This window comes from Ammospiza nelsoni, chromosome 2 (assembly GCF_027579445.1).
Source record: "Ammospiza nelsoni isolate bAmmNel1 chromosome 2, bAmmNel1.pri, whole genome shotgun sequence".
Lineage (NCBI taxonomy): Eukaryota > Metazoa > Chordata > Aves > Passeriformes > Passerellidae > Ammospiza > Ammospiza nelsoni.
The window spans coordinates 59,159,160-59,177,738 of record NC_080634.1 but is presented as its reverse complement, the minus strand read 5'-3'; the positions used below and the strand labels follow the sequence as shown (position 1 = coordinate 59,177,738).

Genomic DNA, 18,579 nt, shown 5'->3' with positions numbered 1-18,579 from the left:
TCAAAGTTCCAAACTTTCTAGATTATGGATCAGTATTGGCTCTTCCTTTTTAATCATGATCTCACAAACTGCGTTTTAATTAAAAACACTAACAAGACTACTTAATCTAGCTATTTTAGCCAGTCCAAGGAATAAAGATGTAGACTACTTGCTACAGTCTTACTAGTGATCATTGACTCCAATGATCAGTCTGGGATCTGGACCTCATGGCTGCAGAAAACCCGCTTGAACAGTGATCCAACTTTCTCCAAAGGACTGCAAAGATGCAAGAATAATTTCCCACTTTTAGCCAATCTTCCTATTCCTCTCTTTGTACTCTCCTCTCTTTTACTTTTGCACTTATTCTGTTCAGTTCATCTCCAGATCTAAATGCATGAGTCCATCTCTTTGCTCATTTATAATTCCCACTTGCCTGACATGGCCAAATGTTTCTCTCTTCCCTCACTCATACTTATTTTGCAGTACATTCTCTAGTCCCCTGTTACCCAGATCTGTCCCAGGTAAATTGCAGCATTAAGCATTTTGGACTTTTCCTACTAAGATGTCACATCATATTACTGAAACGAAAATTTGGAATTTGGAAGAGATCACGTTGTTACAATAATATCAAAGCCTGACACATTTTAGGTTTATTTTACTTGACAGCATCTCTTTGGAGAACAGGAACCTTACATAGCTTCTAAATGATATTTTGACAGTTGCTAGTTAATCTGGCCCATGGAGACCTGTTTCTGCAGGTCACCTCTTTAAAGCAAAGGGCCCTTTCTTCCTCTACATTTTGGGTCGCACTTCTTCTACCACCAGCCATGATATGCACCAATACCAGCTGACTTGGCATATGTATAAGGGGAGACAGGAAAGAGAAGATGTGGCTCTGCACAGATATCTCTGGTGGATGGACTTCAGTTGAGTTGGTTAGGAAGAAAGCCATCATAGTAAAATGCAGTATAAACTTTGATGAAAAATAGTAGCAATTCTCAGATATTTTGAAAATTCACAAAAAGCCACTTAACATCTTATTAGTGTATCTGGTATGTGATGAGGTGAATTTTCCTGATAGTTTGGTTTTATCAGTAACTGCTGCCTCAGTTAAATACGATCAACCAAATAATAAATCTCTTTTAGTGATTCTACTGGTTTTTTTCCTAATTGAGGAAAAGGACTGCTACTTTTATAGATACTGTTCTTTAAAGATGCTAGCAAAGAAGTGGCTTCTTCCTCTAATCAATATTTTAAAAATTATTGTATTCATGTAATACTAAAAATGAGCAGAGGAAATTTTAGTCTCAAGGGTAAAGGAATGAAGAAAATAAGAAAAGTGCTGGTTTCTGGGGAGATACCACCTGGCATTGATGACTGACTCCCACACCAGTAATGGAAAATGCTGCTTGTACTACTGGTGCTTTGTAGCTGAGGGCACAGACATGAACTCTGCGTAGCAGAAGAGATGCTGATGAAGCTGATTGTTTCATATATGTTACATATTCTTACATAAGTTGCACAAAGGTATTGTATGCATGCATGTACATCTGATACATAAATTGCTTAGGATATTCAAAGATTATTGTATTCAGGTAAACCTCCATGTAGGTGGGTCACTGATGGTTGCTCCTTAGGAGTCAAAGTGCCTTTTATATTTTTACTCAGATGTAAACAATCAGCACTGGCATTTACAGACACACGGCTGCATCACTGCTGTTGGCATTTGAACTAGGAATTGCATTCAGCCTCAGCACCACTGTGAGAACTTGAAAAAAATCTATAGGATTTATGAAGAAAATGCCATTGCTGCTTTGAAACAAACTTGACAGTGTGCACGTGAATCGCTCAATTTGTCACATTCATTAGTGAAGAAAGGGCTGATATGAGGGGTTTAAATTACTATGGTGATTTGAATTGGTATGATTTATAACAGGCAAATTTTTTTCATGAATGTAAAGTGCTTTCTATAAATGTGAGGATAAACCACTTTTGAACAAAATTCCACTGCACCTTCAATTGCTGGAGAGCATTTATCCAGCTATCTCTCTAGCCTTGTGGTGGATTAGAGGGCTGAGTTAATTTTTCTTTTAAAATCATGCATAATACTGAAATACTTGCTCAGTTACTTTTGCCTTAGATAAAAATGGATTTTAAATGGGAGTACTTTTTTACCCCTTTATGCCTTAGACATGAAGCTTGTAATTTTTGACCCTCACATTCAGACACAATTTCTTGAGCAATTTATCCCTTATGTGAATGGAAGGGTGTTCAGAAGAGCTGGATCTGAAAGCCCAAACCTCCTTTTCTCCCCTCCTTCTGCTTCCAGAATATTCAGTATATGCAAATAGATGCCTCTGTGCGTTTCCACACTTTAACATGTTTAGCAGGTATTTTCTCAGCTTCTGAAAAATAAAATGTGTTGCAAACTTGCAGATAACAGAGTTCTACAGAGCTTAGTTAGGTACTTCCAGGTCTTTCAGAAATAGACATTTTATTGAAATTTGCAGAGAGTGTGTAGCTTTGAAGAGATAGGTGTGAAACAGTCCTTGAACCAGATTTTCTGAGCAAGCCACAATTTAGGACATTTTATCTGCAGGTGTTGAGCAGAACGTGAGTGCAAAACCTCTAACCAGCAGGGAGTAGTTTGTAGGATCAAGGTTTTACAGCACAGACATCTCAAAATCTTTTAACAAAACATTATGAGACAGATGACTATCTCGAACAACATAGGGAGAGTTATTGCTTTTTATAATGTTCTTCCTTGACTGTTAAAAATGCTCACTAGTTTCCAGACAAATTTAAGAGGCGGGAAGATGCAGGAAGATAACCTGCACCTGACACATGACAAAGAAGCAATGAAGGAAGAGGTGTTAGCAACTAGCAACCACCCAAGTACCTCCAGAGAGGTACCTAGTTGACATCTGTGGTGGGCACTTGGCTGTTGCAAAAGCAGCCCAGCAATTACTTGATCCAAGAGCTGTAAAGATACGCTTGCACAGTTTTTGCACCTGACAAAACCTGTAATGCATCAAATATTTGGAGGGCTGGATAAATAAACAAAAGGTTGCAAACTATTTTGCCCACTGAAAGGCAAACAAACAACAAAAAACCCAATAAAAATCCTAATTTAAAAACAAAACAATACCAAAAATCATGACCAACAAAACAAACCACCTTTCTGCATGCTGGTGTTCAAGGAATCATACACTGGAACCATCAGAGAACTGGATAAAATGGCACAGTATCTAGTTCTTCAGTCTTTCATTTCACATCCTGGAGGACAATTCTCTTCTCTTCTCTTCTCTTCTCTTCTCTTCTCTTCTCTTCTCTTCTCTTCTCTTCTCTTCTCTTCTCTTCTCTTCTCTTCTCTTCTCTTCTCTTCTCTTCTCTTCTCTTCTCTTCTCTTCTCTTCTCTTCTCTTCTCTTCTCTTCTCTTTCTCTTTCTCTTTCTCTTTCTCTTCTCTTCACCATGAATCTGAATCCAAATAAGACTAAAAGAAGATCACTCACCTCCAAGCAGCTTTGAATCCACATGGCTTTCAAATTTATGAATCAAATCCCACAATATACGTGTCATGAAAATGCTATACTATGGATATTTGTCATTAGTAAGAAGCTTATTTTCTTGAGATGGCCTTTATAAAACAAGAGCAGGACATCATGAAACTCCTCTGAATCTAAGATTCATTCACCAAAGCAAAACAGCATCACTAACTAGAAGTATTTTGGGGATTTCTGTAGCTCCAAAGCTTCAAGCAGGAACTCTGCTGGGTATGTTTTTATCTCCTGGCATGAAACCACATCACAGACTGGCAGTCGGCTGGACACGTGAGCAAGTAGAAGATCCATGCTTTGAAAAGGAAGCTTTTAATGCTTTAGAAGCTTCAGCCACCCTTGCATGTCTCATGACATAAGAACAATCCCCAAACCTGCAATTATGAGCTTAGAAACTGACATTAGAAAAGACTTTGCCTTCTGATTATTATCTCCTCTGACATGCTAGCAATGGCTGATGATTCTTGGAAATTATGGCAGGTAAGAAGGCACGTAAATCTCCACCTCAAGCAATATCTCTAGTTTCTCTAATGTGCCAGGGTGAGAAGGGCTTCTAAAAACAAGAGGGCACGAAGGGCAGCATGATTAAGAAAATGTAACCCCTAGATCTCAGTTCAAACACTAATAGAAATGATCTTTCATTGGAGGTCAGAAATATCATTTAGGCTAAAGCCACTCTTGAAAGAATTTGTTCTTTGTGCTCTGTTCAGAATCAACCACCTTCACTGTTATAAATAGGGCTCACTCTCTTGAAGGCTAAATATGAAAGAAAAAGCACAGAAGTTTTATATTGGAGAGGACACTGTAAGGAAGGTCACTTTATAGAAAGCATGAAATGTAATTTGGAGAAGAATGCTAATACAAGCTATATCAGATTGTGAGGAAGCTGAAAACAGCATATGTTCTAATATTGTCTTTTATTGATTTTGCTGCCAACATCCCACTTCAACAATGTTACAGCCACACTTCAGGACTCTTAATGGAGGGGGATGAAGAAAATCAATATACAGAGCTTGCTTCTGCTCCCATTGAATTCAATGTGAGTTTCATTATTAACTGCAATGAGCAGAGGACAGAGTTCAGACTGTTTCATCACTTTGTGTTTGTTTATTCTTTCCCTTTTTATTTAACCTCCTAAGGGGCAATATGTATTTTTATCCTATGTTTTAGAAAAGTCCCATTTAAAAAGGGCAATCCCCTATCAAACTGTGAGTTTACATGTTAGAAATGATGCCCTGTTTTATGAAACCTAATGAAAAATTATAGCCTGTATCCTGAACTGAGAAAGTTATAATAAAAGATATAGGATTTGAAATAAATTCTAATAACAAAATCATTTTTTTCTTAAAAATATTTTCATTCCAATATGAAGCAAATAAAAGCAGTTTAGTTTTCATTGACTTGTAAAATATTACTTTCAATTTATATTGTTTTCTCAATTACAAATAGATGGGATGCACCTGAGCATCTTTTCGCTATTATTTTAATGCTATTTACACAAAATGAAATATGCTAAAATTATCTCCAAGAATTATAAGCATCATCTTCATTCCAACAACATGCTGTTAATTTTGTTCTAGTATGAATGCAAAACATATTTTAACATGCTGTCAAAAGGAGACACTAAGAATGTCAATAAAATAGCAGTAAAATAAATGTAAATTTAGACTGCTGTCACAAGTGGCTGCTTGGTTTTGTGAAGATGTTAGGTTGCTATAGCGTTTTCCATAGCAACTTTGCATCTTATTACATAAATAATCCCTCAGTGTCCTTAAAGCTTACTAAAAACAGGATTAAATCTATTCTCATATGTAATGATCCTGCATAAAACCTTATCAGTACAAAATACCCAGAAAACTTGATAAATTGTAATCTAGATAATAGTATTTCTGGCAGTGGAAAAGCATCAAAGCAAAACAGACTTGTTTTGTAGTAAACAGGACATTCTCCTACACCCCATATTAGGAAAATGCCTTTGAAGTGCCTGCTTCCTCCAAAATTTGGAAGTCAGATTAACCCCTTCACTGCTGCATCCACAGGACCAGCAGAGACCTCCATCCCACAGCCTGTGTGTTGTACATGACCAGAGGCACTGGCCCAGTACCTGGGACAGGACAAGGCTGTCTTTATTCCCCAGGGAACCACATTCAGCCCTGATTCATCAAGACTTTTCTGCTAAATTCAGCTGCACAAGAAGCATTATTAGAGGCAAATGGACTTAAAACCAGGGGCATAAAATTAGGCCCCTACCTACATGCATCCTGAACTTCAGGCCTATTTTTGTAAAAGCTGTGGGAAAAATGGAATGCATTTTATGGCACAAAATTGGAGCCTGCCTGATGATAACAGCTCTGAACTGGCATGCTGTGAAAGACACTAGAGCAGACTTTTCCCAGCACAGAGGAAGTAATCATCTTGTGCTGCTTTCTAGTGATCACCCCTGATGGTTCCAGGGAGCAAAGCTGATTGTCTGCTGTGCCCAGAGCATTTCCATTCCAAGGGAAGTTACTCTGCTCACAGAGCTCCAAAGGGCTGTTCAGCTGTCTTCTGTGGCCAGAGAGGGGACTGTGCCACTACAGTGACAATTCAGAGCCCCACATTTTAAATATGTTCTTCTCTTTGAGAATGCTTCTAAAACCAGGTTGGTGGTGTCTGTTGACAGGGTTTATTTGTTTATCACTGCAGGGCTGCTTATGATACCAGCTGCTTATGGCTTTGAAAGGGTACCACTTAATTTAAGGAATAAAAAGCAATGCTAGCCCATTAATTTCTAAAGTAAATACATTTTGTTATTTTACAATATGTTTATCAATATGTGTTTTAAAGGACAGTTGGCAAGTAACGAGTTTGTTAAATACCTATAAAATCTGATGCCGAAAAGCTATGGGATGGAGAGTAATGACAGAAAAATAAATCAGACTTTTGTTTGAAACAAAATCTCCCATATATCCAAAAGGTTAGTCTTACAAGAAAGGCAGGGAAAATTATCTGATCTCTGAGATCAGGAGGAAGAAGACCTGACATGAGATCTGCTCTGACACTTGTTTAGTTGGAAACAAAGGAAAACCAAAGCTCAGCTCCACACAGCTGGGGCTTGGTGATTTCTATTCAAAGTTTTAACAATATAAAGCTTTCCTACCAGCTTAATCCACCTATAAACCGCAGTTCCTGTTCCATATGTGTATCACTGCATTCATAAAAGCCTTAGAGAAAGCAAAAAGAGGATTGAATTGCAGAGAAAAGATGAATAAGCATGACACAGATCACTTTGGTGTTGTTTCAGGCTTTCCTTGAAGACTTGCCAGGCTTGCAACTTTCAAGACAGACTTGTAAACAATATCCCAAAGCCTGTTTTATGCCGTGTGGACCAGGATGGGATTTTCAAATACTAAATACAAGGACTTATACTCTTCTGTGAGATGGACTGCCCACTATTCAGTCTGTCTCTTACAGCAAGTGACATAGCTGATGCTGCAAACAGGACAGATCAGTTCAGGACAGCATTAAAGATCCAACTTCAGTGTTTAAGTTTGGCACCTACTTTAGGTACGTTTGAAAATGCTGCAAAGGAGGATGTCCTCCCTAACTTGCAAAGCAGCACCAATCTTACGAGTTCAAACTGGGCTTGCATTACACAACTTGCAATTTGTTACTTGCACACAGCCTCTGAGATGTTATTAAGCTACTTCATCAGAGGTTGTACAATGGTGGTGAAATGCTCCAGGGGTCCAGTGTGTAGCCTATTGCAATTCTGTTGAGCTGGAGGGAGGACTATACCAAGAAATTTATTATCCGTATGGACAGAACAGGTAGCGGCAGAATGAAAGGAAGAACCATTGTCTCCATTTGATACTAGAGAACTGAGATAATACAAATTCATTGATTACTCCAGGCAGGGGATATGTAGCAGAGCTGGGATTTGGCATAGAGCTCTGGGATCCCAGTCAAACACCTTAATCACACAACTATCTTTCCTGCACCCCTCTCCAAGCCCAATGCATTTCACTCTTTTCTGCAGCACGAGCTCCAGTCTCTAGCTGAAGTTGGAGTTGCTAGAATTAATGGTATGTTGCTGTGTACTGCAAAAGCAAAAGATTGATCCACCTTCCCTTACAGTAAAATAACAGGTGTCTTGCAGGCATAAACCAAAATCCATATTGCAGAAAAATCACTGTTTAAGGGCTGAATTTTGTGGTGGGGGGAGGGGGGAAAGCCAGTCCCATGACTGAAGATTCACTCAGTCTCAGGTCAGCCTTTTCCCAGCTTTCCCTGGAATGCAAATGACTTTTAGTCTGTGAAACTGAGAATTTCCTATACATTAGGCATTTGTGACAGCTGAACCAACTTACTGGATACCCTAGGGGGTTCTTCAGTCAATCCTTGCAGAAGTTTGAGATGATCTCCAACTAACAAACAAGTAATGAAGCTTTTCTTTTCCTTGAAGATTCAGCTTGCAGAATAGAGTAGGGCACTGACTAAGCCTGGGGAGAATGACCTGCAAAACACCTGGATTAGCAGGTCTGTGTGAAGGAGGCAGTGGCCCAGGCCTGCCATGTTAACTACGGGTGGAAGACAGGTTTAGGAGATTGGAGATGCCAGTTCTCATTCCAGTTCTGCCACTCAATCACTGATATCAATAAATCAAGTTCATTAATAGCTAGCAGAAGCACAATTTGCAGATGAAAGAGGATTTGAGTCTAGAATGGAGCGACACACTTTGCAACAAGTCCATGTAGACCTCTTCTGAGTGTTACAAGACCAATTTTCCCAAACAAAGGTTGGTTTCTCACATGCACCATGATTTGATCTCTTGCATGACTTAATATGTGGCATGCCTCGAAGAAAAATGCCAACTATTCTTAGTAACAGCTTATTCATCCCCAGATGTCATTGTGCTCTAGGGTGTCAGCTACCTGTAACATTCCTCTCTGTCCTGCTTGCAGCTGGGATAGAGTCAATTTCCTTCCTAGCAGCTGGCACAGTGCTGTGTTTTGGATTTAGTATGAGAAGATTGATGTTAACACACTGATATTTTAGTTGATGCTAAATAGTGCTTTCTCTAAACCAAGGACTTGTCAGTTCCCCATGCTCTGCTAGTGAGGAGGTGTGCAAGAAGCCTGGAGGGAGCATGGCTGGGACAGGTGACCCAAATTAGCCAGAGGGGTATTCCATATCACAGAGCTGTGAGTATATAAACTAGGCTAGGAGGAGTAAATTAATGCTGGAGACAAGGCTAGGCATCACTCAGAGGGTGGTGAGCAATTGTTCATCACTTCTTTCTCTTGGATTTTATTTCCATCTCTTTTCATCATCATTCCTACTACTACTACTATTATTATTACCATTATCATCATCCTTATATTTGTTCAATTATTAAGCTGTCCTTATGTCAACCCACAATTTAATACTTCTTTTTCTGATTCTCCTCCCCATTGCACTTGGCTGGGGGAGTGAGCAAGCAGCTCAGTCATATTTAGTTGCCAGCTAGGTCAAACCACAACACTCTGAAACCCCAAGTCCAGCAACTCTGGACAAGCATTCAAGCACAGAAGTACTTCTCCACAGTCTCAGGACTTAGATGTGTTGCAGTATGTTTTCAAATGCTGGGGCTGGAATCCATCCTCTTTTTCTCAGGGTGATTAATAGGTTTATCTTCAGATATCCTAGAGGAAAGTTTTCATTCTAACTACCTAGCTGTGAGAAGATGTGATGCACTCAGTGTGTTTTCTTCTAGGAATGAAGAAATTATGCTGGGAGATTCCTGAAACTGTGCTTTACTGAGACAGAATGAGGTCTTAGAACCCATTCTAAATTGTTGAATTAATTAAGCCTTTTTGTACTAGCAGTGACTTAACCAGGTGAACCACTGAAAAAAAGACCTGACACAGGTGTTGAAGCCTGAGGGAATCTCTGCCACTTATTACAGCTTTGGGGCCGTAACTTCCCAGCAGTCTCGCTCACATTGTCAAAAAGGGCAGGCTGAAAAATAATGTCCTCAAGAAAATTGTTGAAGTGGCAGAACATGCATTGCAGAGCTGTGGAACCATACAAATCAATTAATCATGTCTCATTGCTTCAGCTACTTTTGGGTTTAGACTTTTAAAACTTTATGTGTGCATGCTGTCCTTGAATTGAAGAAGCACAAGAGCTTCATGTTATTCAAGTCTTGCTCTTCCCAAGAAAGTTCTTAGGAATTTTTTTTTTAAAAAGGGGTTAAAAATGAAGAAAGTGACAATGTTTTCTTACTGCGCAAGATGGTTTCTTTGTGACAAAAGACTCTTTAAAGACATTCTTCATACAACAGAAGTTACTGTGAATACAAATAGCCACTCCAGTGGTTCTGGAATTATGTACTTAGAGAGGGAAAAAAAAAAGAGAAGGCAGCTAACACAAATAGTAATTTTAAAAAACATCAGAAAAAGGAAAGAAGAATCACATTTCTGTACATAAGAGTAATAATAAAAAAGTACTTTTTCATTTTATTTTCGTTTACCAATGTTTTATACCCGATAGCTCTTTTGGTATAATTCCAAGTTCTCTCTATTGTCATTGACAGAAGAACCAAATGCACTTGCTTTAACTACGAGTGTAGTGTTGAAAGAACATTAATTTGAGAACTGGATGACTATGTATGCAGCAGGATGGATCAACTCCACTGGGTTTAAGAGGATGATGAATGGTACAACAAACAATGATGGACACGTACTCAAGTGGATTCATATTGCCAAATTTTGATTTAGAATGCAGCACATGACTGAGTTTGCTCAAGTGCCCATATTGTAACAATACAAATAACTTGAAATTGTTTGTGATACTGTAGAAATCTCAGATAGCAAAACTTCTGACATTAATGTCTCTTTTCATGCATGAAAATCAAACATGCTTTCCTATCTGTGGTGTTACAAAATGAATGACCAGTTCTGCCCTAAGCATGCATATGTTAAACCTGCTGAATTGGTAAGTATTGCAGTTCAAAACATTCCTGCATCTCTTCTGGCATGCAGGCTATATGTATTTCTGGCTCTACCTTCCTGTTGTTAGTTCTAATGACTTTTCTCCATGAGAGCGGACACAGTCAATGTAAAATGATTAGATATTCATAAAAATTGCTGATTTCTAGCAATTCCTGGTCTGCAATGACCCACTGTCTCAGCTTCAAACACTCTGCTAATGGCATCTAGAAAATAAAAATCCAAAAAAAAAGCCTAGCAAAAATTAAAGCTGCCCTTTATGGCTTTTATTGTTGCATTTTTCTTCCAGGAAAAATATTAAGTCTCCCCTCAAGAGAGATGTCACAGTAAAAATTTCTTTGCTGACATTGACATTCCTTTCTTTGGTCTTTACTTCTGAGGCCCTTCAGCCTCACACAGTATCTTGTCACAGAAGGAGCCAAGGAGTTGTCTGTAAGTTTGAATTCACACCTTTTGACTGGCATACAAAGACTGGAAATCACTGAGTGGATGAAATTCTTTCCTTTCTTATTATGGTGCCTGTATGAAAAGGACTAGATCAGGATTACCCTAGTGGAGACTCTCGGTTTATTTCCATATTATTCCTTCCTTCTTTATTTTTCTGGAAGTTCACTGCTGCCTGGCAGCTTCTAGTCATGCTTTGGCTTCAGCTCCTGAAAATGTCACTCTTTATATGAGCGTCTAAACAAGCAAACCCTTGTTAGCAACTCAAAAATCATTACCCAATGCCAAGAAATAGTGGAATGCATACATCCAGATCATGTTACCAGTTAGTAACTCTGGCAGCTTCTTGGTGTCCATCCTGGATAGCACAGTATTTGTAGAAGGCTGGAAAAGCTGTTTTTCTTATTCACATTACATGCACCCTTGTTCTTGGACTCATGATAGCCATCTAATGAGTGTCTAATTCATGCAGAATACAGTACCACACTGAAAAAGGTACCCTTATAAGGGCAGTATGCAACCAAAAAAGCCCCACAGTTAAAATGCTATTTCTTACAGAGATTAGAGATTATTATCTCTTTGTTGCAAAGAAAGGTACAGATTAGAGAATACTGACCAAAGCATAACTTGAACTGGTCTCATAATAAAACATTGTTTCTACCATGGAATGAAATGCTGTCATGCAAAGCTGGAGGAAGTGCACTAAGGAAACATAATGCTTCCAGCCAAGTGCAGAACTGGAGAATTTTCATCATTATAGAACATAGCAGGCGACAGACATCTCCTAGAGACAGCTTGCATCATTCAAATAACTAATTTATGAGGGTTTAAAATAAGATGCTGTCTTATATAATCAGGTATTAAAATGTCACTTCTCATATGTAAGTTTTTGTTTGCTTTTACTAAAACAACACTTGCATATATTTACCTGAATCATCTACCCTCAGCTTTTTAGTGGGATTGTCACCACTGTCATCATCGGACATTTCCATCTCCTCTTCCCGGCGGATTCCCATGAGCTGTTCACTGTGAGCATTTCGGAGCTCCTAAAAGCCAAAATTACCTTTTGTCAGTATTAGCTTCCATAAAGTTATTATGCATTATTTAGTACCTGTTTTTAATACTGATCTGATTTTAATTATACATAATTTATCATTGTAATTATATTTATTTGTGTATGAATATTTATAAAAACAGAAGCACAGGGAATTATTCCTGTGAAAGAACTGAGTTTATCAAAGGTAACACTCAAGGAAAGCAAGAGAAAAAGTGACTTTCCCTGTTTAGGGATCTTTAGGCCTGCTAAACATAGGAAAAATGTTTTAACAGCAGAGATAATACTTGAAACTGGCGTATAAAGCAGACTGATAAAGAGACTGTCAGCTTGCTTAAGGGCTAGCTAGTTCTTGCTACCCTCTGCCACTTGGGGTATGATTCATTTGGCCAAATGTAGGTGTCTCCAACACACAAAGCTGTATTAGCTAAAAGGCACCCTTAAAGTGCCTCATTCTCTCTGCTGGTTGCAAAGGGCACGGAGCTCAGATAGTGCAGGTGAAGAGCTGTGTATCTATTTGTCAAAGGAAGCTCACCCTCTGTCCCTATGCCCAGATTGCCTTGGATTTAAAAGACCCAGTCCCACAATGCTGGCCTGAAAATCCTTGCATCTTGATCCCAAAGGAGCGGCAGCAGGGACAGCTCAGTCTCCGTGTGCCGCCGCAAGGGCGGGCAGGCAGCCCCTGCACATGTCACCAGGAGAGGATCAGCAGGCACGCGGGCTTTGCAGGAGTCTAGACGCTCTTTGTTCTGGGCAGAAAGGCTGGCGCGGGCGTAGCGGCTGCCTCTTTAATGGCAGCACTGAGAAGATTGAGAGGACTCTATTTTGTCCTAATAATCCTGTCAGGTGTAACATGGGGATGCTGCACTGTGATTAGTGTAGGCTTTGTCCACCCGCAGACAGCTAATTTTTCTGCCAACAAAGAGCTTAATTCCCAAAGAGGTGGTTTGAAATCTTTGAAACAAGGGAGAGTCATGTGGAAGGAGGAGACAGCATTGAGGAGTCCGACAACAGCTCTGTGCAATTAACAATAATCTGTCAGAGAGGGGCTGCGTGAAAAAAAGGGAAGGCGTTTCTCTTCAGCTGTACTCTTGGTTTATCAGCAGATCTCAAATATTCTGAAAAATGTATCTGTGCTCATTAATCCCAGCAAAGACAAGGAACCTAATTAGTGGGTGTTTTACAGGGGAATAATTTCAAATTAAAAAAAAAAAATATTAACAGGCTAAATTGTCAAACCAGAAGCATCTCTGGAAGAACCTGGCAAGCCATTTCTGAATTCTTTAGTGGAAAAGGCCCCCTGCACATTTTCCTGGGGAAGGATACTGCATATATGAGCAGACATCCTCTTACATTTACTCCCTCATTAGTGGACAAATGATCTTGATGCATCAGTGTCTACATTATCAGCAGAGTCAATGATTTTCTATGGAGAAGGTCTATGTGTATGAGTCTTTTCTTTATCTTGGGTTTCTAGCAAAGCTTTTCTAAATTCAGGAAAAAAATGGAAGGTGATCAAGTAATTAAGCAAATCAGCAGATAATATCATTTTTAGAAGATACGGTCTAAATAAAATATACTATTTGGTTTATTTACATCACATTTCATATCTGAAAAACAGGCATTTTCAAATTATATTGATTTAGCTAGATGCTTTACATAATTTTGAATTGTTTTAGCTGTTGTCCTCTTAAAATCAAAAGGCAGTAATTTTTGAAAAAAAAGAGTAGAGAATTAACATTTCTGGAAAGTCCAACTCTTACACATTTCAGTTTATTAAATATTTAGAAACCAGCAAATGAATGACATACCACATCCCTTTACAGAAAGTTAGTTTAAGAAGGGATGATCTTAATATAATTAAAATAATCTACTAGCAAATAATATTTTTATATTTCTCTAAAATATAAGACAAAGATCAATCCCCAACTTCCCAACTTTCGATTGAACAAAGACTTTATCCACTATGTATATGAAATATTTGTGAACAAAATGCAAAATACAGTTTGTACTAATAAATTATGCTAACATTTTATTTTAAGTGTCCCATTATTGAAGTAGTTTTGTATTCACCATAATAGCACTGATAATAAAGTATTCATTTGGTATTCATGTAGATGTTACATTTAGTGCCATTGGTATTCAACTGTAATTTAGCATTAGTTAATGGACACTTAAAATGTTATCCCAATGATTTATATCACAGCACTTCAGTGTTTCTCAAACTAAGTGTACAACACTTATTTTACAAGTGTACTACAAAATAATTAAATAAGTGCACCTTACCTTCTAAAGTTTTTATTCTGAGACAGAGAAAAATCATTTAGAGGACTGTGATAGTAACAATCAATACACTGTACCACATGGCAGTAAACCAAGTGCATGTAAATTGCTCATATTAAAATTAAAAAAAAAGGAAGAGGAAAGAAAGAAAGAAAACAAAGACAGCGGTACTTACTTTTTAAAATACAGGCTCATAGCGTATATACTGAATTAAAATCGAAAGCTGGATGACCAAAACACAGGATGAGGTCTAGCACTTCCTTTGCTGCCACTCACAGCAAGGGGAGTTAGAATCCCATTTCCTCTGCTCATGCTTATGACAGTCACACATGCATGGTCCCACACTGCTAACTCCGTGTGGTTGTATGATTACATTTATACTGGTTTCTTTGCAAGCATAATACTTAGAATCAACACAAGAGATCTAGTTTTTCTAAGATAAACATAGAACAAATAGGAAGGAATAGGTCACAGTTAGGGACTTAATATTCTTAAGTCATTATTTAGGAAAGAAATTTTTTATTTTATTTTCACTCAAAGTCATTTTATAATGACCATAAGATGGCACAGTGAAAAAAAAATCTTTGCCACAGAATTCTTCTTTTAAAAACAGATCATGATGACTCTTAAATTCCTTATTTGAAAATATTGTTCCTAATTTCACTATGTCAGTTCATTATTTTAGATAGTAAACATAATCTTCTAATGATTTCCCAAATTTTGCATGAAAAATAAAAACACATTGCTCCCTGTCTTCATTTTATTTAATGGCTATTACCATAATGAGAGCAATGGGAGCAATTCATACTGTAGGCGAGACTGCAAACGGCCAGTTGATTAACAGCGAAAATGGTAGCTGTAAATATTGCCAAATACACTATGTCCAGCTACAATCACACTCGTTCTGTGTCAATCCAGCTGTGAGATGATGGATAGAAAGTAAAAATAAAATCACCAACCTCAGAATGCTTTCGCCAAATGTCTATGTTCTTTCGCTGGGCTTTCGAGAAATGGTCCCAAGCTTTTTGTCTGGTAGAAGCGTTGAAAACGGCGACAATCTGCTCAACTTTGGTGAACAAGGAAGTCAAACAAGACAAGCAATTTATGTTGTGATCACTATAGAGAAGCAAAGCAAAGACACTAGGAGTCTATGGATGATGTCATTACTGAAACAACATCATCAATATCCATCCAATGACGTGTCTTTCGTACTTACATTGTATCAATGTTGGAGATGTCTCCCTTCAAGTCTGTCTCCATAACTTTAGTCTACACAACTCTTAACTATGCACCAAGAACCAGGCATGCAGCTGCTTCCCCGTGATGTCTGCTACCACTCCCTGTGCTGGCACACACATGGTGTGTGGCAATAGGTGTGTGACCACAGAAATTACCCTGAGACATCCACCTGACACGTGTTTTGGGGTGGCAGCGGCATACAGACGAGCTGGCTGCACGGACAGAAGCGTGGAGGGCAGGCAGGCTCTGCTTTGAAGGGGGACTATCTGATTGATAGTGGGAACTTGTCAGCAGGTGGGAAGGGCTGAACCTCCCACCTGGAGGAGGCTAAACCTTCTGCCTGCAGGTACATCAACCCTGCACTCTGTGGCTGCAGCTGCTGCTTCTCCACTCAATATCAAAGGGCTCACCTGTGGTAGATCAGAGCCGTCTCCATGGCCTATGTATGGTTACTTACATGAACAGACACTTTTTTTCTTTCATACAAGGTGAAGAACAGATGTGAAATGGGCTTCCCTCATTCAAATCTAATGAATTTGTTCTGAAGCCAAACATCAATATTTCAATCAGTTTTCTAGGATAATTAGGATCCTCAAGTTTTTAGCTATTTGTTCATCTCAGTTGAGAAAGCTTTTCTCTCAACACTCCTTTTGTTCTTCTCACTTGAGTTGAAAGTTAAATTGTCCTTCCACAACAGTGACTGGCCTAAAAATGATTTGGCCGAGATGTAAGTTACCTTGATCCCAGCACAATTAACTGAAGAAAACACCAATAAATCCAGAATTTTTACAAACAACCTTGGCTGTGCTCATGAATGAGCAGCTGTACCAATCTGTGAAGTCAAACTGAAAAATGCTTCAACTCTTTGACAAGGTTCTTTGCTATCTATCCTTTTAGATTCCTGGGTGGAAACAATGTCCTTTCTTTATCAAGTTGCAGTCTGCAGCACTTCTTACTCCTCTCACTGAAGAGTGGTGGCAGGAGTGCTATAACACCCTCTACCCTGGTCCCTCATCTTGCTGATCTGGAGCTTCTCTCATTCTTCCCTTAAGTCAGTGATGTAGAGAATCTTATTATACATAGCAACCTATCCTTCCTAAAATGGTGAGCTCACCTACTGAAGCAGTATCTTTCACCTCTAGAACAAAAAGTTAATATCTCTCATTTGAGCACATTTCTTCTATTCTCTGTTTTTTTACCACTTTTGAAGGCTGCCTTCAGATTCCAGAAAATTACAACAGTTTGAATAGAGTTTTTCTTTCAGGGATGATTAATTACCTTCTAAAGTCATAGAAAATAATTGTAGTTCATTTTCTTTTAAAATGAATACGTATAGGTAGTTTACAATAAAGAAAGTCTTTCAGACCTACAGTGATGATCTTATCCATTTGTAATCCATTCAACTTTTAAAGGTAGGGGTGATAATTTCAGCCCATTAGAACTTGCTTAGACTAAAGAGTCTAACCATCAAGGAAGTAATGCTGTGTATATTTTTTCAATTAATTTGAAAAGAATGAAAATGGTAAAGCACTCGATTATTATGTGTATAGAAATTGAGGCTAGAATTTAATTACTGTCATTCTGTTGATGACCCAGGTGCTCAGACAATTTTGCTTAATTAACAATCTGTTTTCAGTTTGCAAGTGCAAATTCAAGTAGAAAAGATTCACAAAGATATGAGGAAGAGCTGGTTTGCCATTTTCCACTAATAAGTATTAATAAGATCATCTGAATTTTGAAAAACATTTGAACTTTAAAGTGTTTAATTTCCATTATGTGAACAGGTGCTAAGATTTATGAAAAGTCATTATCTGATAATTTCAGAAACTTTCCTCAATGGAAACACAAGCTAGGAAGATGCCATAGCTTCTTCTTGTATAACTGCAGTAGACAAAGTGAATACTAAAAGGATCTTCTTCTCTTACCTAACTTTTTGGAATTAAAAAAGTGACAAGAGGTAGGATAGTATGAGTACAACATGCTAAAAATCAAGCCATTTAAAGAAACTTTATGAAACAGGTAGCAAGGGATAATAAAAAGGAAGATGCAGAGGACAATACTAAATGAGTATGTGTCAAGGACCAACATACCAGTGCTCTATTCAAACAAAGTGTCAATGTAGATACAGCAATTTCAATATTCACAGCGATCTAAGCTATGAAGCTTTGCAAATTCCACCATAAAAGTTTTCCAAGAATTACATTAGAGCTAAACAGCAGCCAAGGTCATGGTACAGGGAAGTGCCTCCACATCTTTTTCTACTGCACCAAGATCCTGCATTCCTGTGCCATGAGATGGCAATTCAATGTAAACCTGCTCTGCCACGTTTTTTCTTGTTGCACCAAGACTCAATTGTTTTCCCATAGGTACTCTGGAAGCCTAAAGCTGGTATAATGCTTGTGCTCTGTGAAATTGGAAGACAAGACATGATGTACCCACTCCTGATCAGGATCAAATTTGTATGGGTAAGTGATCCAGCAGCACACAGCCCATAGGGATGGTAGATACACAACTAAGGAGAAGCCATGAAAGGTTTACATTAGCTGAAAAACTCCCCAGCTAACTCATTTTTTGTTTGTGTCTGGGTAAAACTGTTGAAAGCGAAGGGAGACGACCCATCTTCTTGTTGACCAGCATCGACTCCGATTTATTGATCAAATCAGCCACTTTATATAACAGTGTTAATTAACTTCAAGCATATTGCAAAATTCGAGCTCACGAGAGGTTACAGAGAAAACTCTAACCCCTCCTTTTGTTTTACAATACCTGTGGTTTGTTTATTGAAAACAGGACCAGCATTCTCACTGTGATATGAAAAGTTCTCAAAACCTTCATATCTGTTCCCAGAGCAGCTATCTGTTCCCAGAGAGCCCAAGGACAGAATGTTTTGCCTGTTATGGGAAGACTGTCTGAGAATCCTGCTGTTTATAGAAAAGGTGTCTGAGAACCTAGTTATTTACAAAATCAAGCCTGGAAACTGCTGCTTTACAGCTGCCTTTTACTTTCCCATCAGCTGTATACCTTCATGGCCTCTTTCTTTAAGCCCTGCTT

At 38.4% G+C, this 18,579-nt stretch overlaps 1 protein-coding gene across 6 annotated transcripts in view; it reads right to left on the bottom strand.

Annotated features, from left to right (window-relative positions):
* ENOX1 (ecto-NOX disulfide-thiol exchanger 1) overlaps window positions 1-18,579 on the bottom strand; it is a 360,949-nt gene that overhangs the window by 53,375 nt on the left and 288,995 nt on the right. For all 6 annotated transcript variants that reach the window (XM_059466701.1, XM_059466702.1, XM_059466706.1 and 3 more), the window contains 2 exons: window positions 15,249-15,355; window positions 11,881-11,998 (listed from right to left, as the gene is read on the bottom strand). In XM_059466701.1, the coding sequence (XP_059322684.1) occupies window positions 11,881-11,998; window positions 15,249-15,355 (225 nt within the window). The remainder of the gene's footprint in view (window positions 1-11,880; window positions 11,999-15,248; window positions 15,356-18,579) is intronic.